Source organism: Sphaeroforma arctica (genome assembly GCF_001186125.1).
Source record: "Sphaeroforma arctica JP610 unplaced genomic scaffold supercont1.294, whole genome shotgun sequence".
Classification (NCBI taxonomy): domain Eukaryota; class Ichthyosporea; order Ichthyophonida; genus Sphaeroforma; species Sphaeroforma arctica.
In genome coordinates, this window is record NW_014040264.1 from 1 (window position 1) to 4,110 (window position 4,110).

The 4,110-nt window shown below is 46.2% G+C and overlaps 1 protein-coding gene across 1 annotated transcript; it reads left to right on the forward strand.

Annotated features, from left to right (window-relative positions):
* Positions 1-915: 915 nt before the first annotated feature.
* SARC_04909 (hypothetical protein) lies at positions 916-2,459 on the forward strand (the record flags this gene model as incomplete). Its single annotated transcript, XM_014301231.1, has 1 exon — positions 916-2,459. The coding sequence occupies one exon, from the start codon at positions 916-918 to the stop codon at positions 1,759-1,761; it is 846 nt and encodes a 281-aa protein (XP_014156706.1). The 3' UTR covers positions 1,762-2,459.
* Positions 2,460-4,110: the final 1,651 nt, after the last annotated feature.

Genomic DNA, 4,110 nt, shown 5'->3' on the forward strand with positions numbered 1-4,110 from the left:
CGCTCAACATTTACATGGCTATATCAAAGCGTATATATGTGTGTATATGTGACAGGCCGTAGGCAGAACAGTACATCACTGACAACGTCAACTACGCAATAGAGCAGGCCAATATAGTTTACTCATATCGTACGTTCGCCAGGCTAGATAGCTACTGATTGTTTGGGATATGCCAGAGATGCTGTCTACTGTCTTGGGGCAATGAGTACGAATATAGATGACTGAGACTGTTCAAAGGACAATAAGGCGCTTCAATATTATACACAACACACTTAAGCAATACCTACATAATACACATGACACTATGTACACATACATAGTAGTCAAATACCTTGTAATCATCGGTTGCACAGGCCTGGGACCAAGTGGCGTCGATTTTGAAGTTACAGCGAGCAACACATCGATTCTGCAAGTGCGAGCAGTGGCGGTGGTAAGTCGCCTGAGAGCACTCAGCATTGCGACAGACGACAGTGCACTCAGAAGTAGGTCTGTTGACGTAGTATGTAATACAGATGACTATGTTCCAGCGTGTGTGACTGAAATGCTAACTGTCAAAATGTTTTAGTATATTCAAAATGTTTTAGTATATATAGATGGCTATTATAGATCGCTGAGTTTCTAACCCCCGGTCCCTTCGTAAGTTCCTTATGTGGTTCAGACATTCAGTGGTTGTGCGCGTATTTGGACTTCGTATTCCAGAACTGAGAAGCCAGTCACGAACTGACTCACGCATGACACCACTCACAGTCACAATGCACCTGTCGGGCCAGGTTATCCTTCCCGTCTTGGTTTAAACCTAAACCAGGCTAATATTTCCCACAATCTTAACACAGTTTATTGTAGTACAAATATTCAATAATATTCCTAAATAAACACATACAATTCTGTTCAGAAGATCGCGTGTCCCAATAGGTTATGGGCGATAATATCCCGGACGACGATTCTGTCCTACAGATTGAGGCTGAAGCCCCCTTACCACCCACCCCCAACGACGGCTACCACTCCCACCACCGACCTCACACCCCGAGGCGTCCCACCCGACGGACCGAAGCCTACCCTCTGACTCACTCCTCTGTCATCACCGACCCTCCCAAGTCCACCATGCTTGCCACCAACGATCGATCATCCTCTAAATGGACTTGGACCATTCTCGATCTCTCCGGGGCTCACTACGATACCTGGAAGACCGACCTTTATCTTGTCGCTGCTACGGAATACACTGTTGATCTCCGACCGTTGTTCGACTACGACAGCCGCAACGCTACCGATATGGCTGCTGCTCAATTTGCGACATCCCAGAAAGAAACTGGCGCATACCAATGCGCCCATCAGATTCTCCTCCGCTCGTTATCCGTAGCTTTACGTACGTTTCTCCGAAACGACATATTGCTTGGTCACCCGTGGCTCCTCCTTAACACTCTTATACGACGATTCAAACATCACCCAGCGAAGGACCGCAAGCACATCACTCACACTTACCTCCGCCGTTTTCGCCGCAAGGATGACGAAGCCTTGCGCGAATGGGCATTTCGCTGCAAAACTCTAATCAGCAGTGCCAAGGAACAGGGTACTATATTCTCAGCAGACTACACTCACAATGTTTTACTCTCTGGCCTCCCGGACGCCTATCCAGAGCAAACCAAAGGATACCTCCTAGGTCATTCTACAGCTACCCGCCGCACCATTACAATACAGGACCTATGTCTCTACGAAGAGGAGTGGGAAACCATGAATAACATTCGTCCCCCACGCGTCAACTAGCTTACTACCCCTACCGTCAACCCCTTGGATACCAAGCTTGAGGCACTGATCAAGCATGTCAACGCTATGACCATTACGCCTACAGCTCCCGCACCTTAACAGTTCCAATGCTATGTCTGCCGGTCGTCCCAACACCATTCCGGACGCTGTATGAAAGCATGCGGAAAGTGTAGAGACAAGCAACACACAGCCCAAGACTGCAAAACAACTCCGATACTCTGTACTAACTGTAATAGACTGAACCACCTTACTGTGGTCTGTAGTCGGCGAAGCCTAAAACTAAATTTTCCTTATATTGCGCACCAATCTACCACTAGCCGCGTCCGAGACTATACGAGATATCACATGGATTCGGAATATCATCAATGCCATGGGACTCGCTGTCTCTTCCTCGACTAACCTCTACGTTGAAAACCAGTCAGCTATCAAGGTCGCCCTTGGCACCGGCACTGCTAAGGGTCTCAAACACATCGCAGTACAAGCCCATTACATCCGCGACTGTGCCAAGTCTTGCATGATTACATTAAGCTATGTCAGCACCCACCTCAACCCAGCTGACCTCCTCACAAAATGCCTTGCAAAACCCAAACACGAATATTTTACACAAACACTTCTCCGAGACCATATTTCTCCAGCTCCAACACATCAACCCTGATTTTGGTTTATGGGGCCAGGTTAACCTTCCCGTTTTGATTCCGTTGACCCACGCTCCTACCAATTATTCCCATGCGTGAATAATATTTCCCACAATCTTAACACAGTTTATTGTAGTACAAATATTCAATAATATTCCTAAATAAACACAACCAATTCTGTTCAGAAAATCGCGTGTCCCAATAGCACCGCGATAGTTGAAATGAATTTTTGAAATAATTGTTGGAACTTTTGAAAGCCTTTTTGACTTTTGCCAACTAAAAGTTTAGTTGTAAATAGGGGAAGTTCTGTAGTTTTGGAGCCGAGTCCTAGGGTCCTCCTATATCGTGGATAGTGTCAACAGTCCGACATCCGACAAGACAAAGATGACACCAAACTGACATCTTTCAGACAAAGATGACACCAGTTTCGCGTATAAAAGGGGGACTCAAATAGGACAGAGACCAACAGTCCACAAAACTACCAGAGAAAAAGAGAGAATCCCTTCAAACGTCGACATGAACACCCAGCCCGAGAGTACCGGTCTTTACCTCACCGTCGACGAACAAGACGCCCAAGGTGACCTTCTCTCAAAGCTCCTCGACCAAGCGAACCCAGGATGACTAGCCACATATCGATGGATAATCCGACCCCAAGATGGAGGCATACGTGGCTGCTCTCGAGAAGAAATTATTCGTCCGCGACGCTGAACGTGAGGAACGCATGCAAGCCATGATTAACCAACGTGACCAGGAATAAACGGAGAAAGACGAAGCACATGCATCCGAGATTCAAGGTCTTAAGACTAGTCTTCTTTCTATGAACGAAAAATTCAACGTCAAGAAAGTCAAACACATAGACGATACTGAGGCTAGCCTTCGTTCCCTCACGATTACTCTTCCCGAACGATCAAGGTAAATTTGTAAAACTGTCCGCAATCAAAAGTGCGATGCGCCCCACCAACGCACGATAGAATACCTCTAACCTTAAGGTGGTCGACGGGATCGCAATTAAATCACACAAGGGATCTTTTACCTCTTTGGCCGATTTCCTCGACGCATGGATGACGCTCATGACAGCCATGGTTACTACAACGAAGAGCTGAAATTTGATCTAGCAGCTAGAAACGATCTACTTGGCTACACCAATCTGTGTTTCAGGGTCTCGTAACTCGTTGAGCACTGACTTGGTCGATTCCGTTGCATCAGTGAAATCTAATAGATATGTCACTAGTGCTGGGTACTGACATAATGGCATAGACTTGGCTACGAATAGGTCTCTGCATTGTGTAATGAACTCTATAATGTCTTCACAATGTTCCATTTTTTTTTAAACTATTGCTAGGTAGCTTCGGAAATTCTGAGGTCTTTAGTGGTTTAGAAAGTGCAGGTCCATTTATCTTGTCCCCTAAGCGTGAACGCATGAGTTCTATCTCACTGTTATACTGACTGTTCTGAACAAGCTTATCTTCTTCATCGTCACCACACTCATAGCTAGATCGTATCGCCTTCTGAGTTCTGTGTCGACGATTGGCATGCGTTGCTCTGGCTGTTGGTCATGGATGTCTACTCTCCTCTTGTGTAGACTGCTTATGGGCACCGGTGTAGTCTGTTCCAATTTGGATACAAATCTACTAACCAGGATGTAGCTGCCTTGACAGATGCTCTTGTCTATTTCTAAACGCATTGCTGAAGCTAGTATGGGCACAGCCCTCCC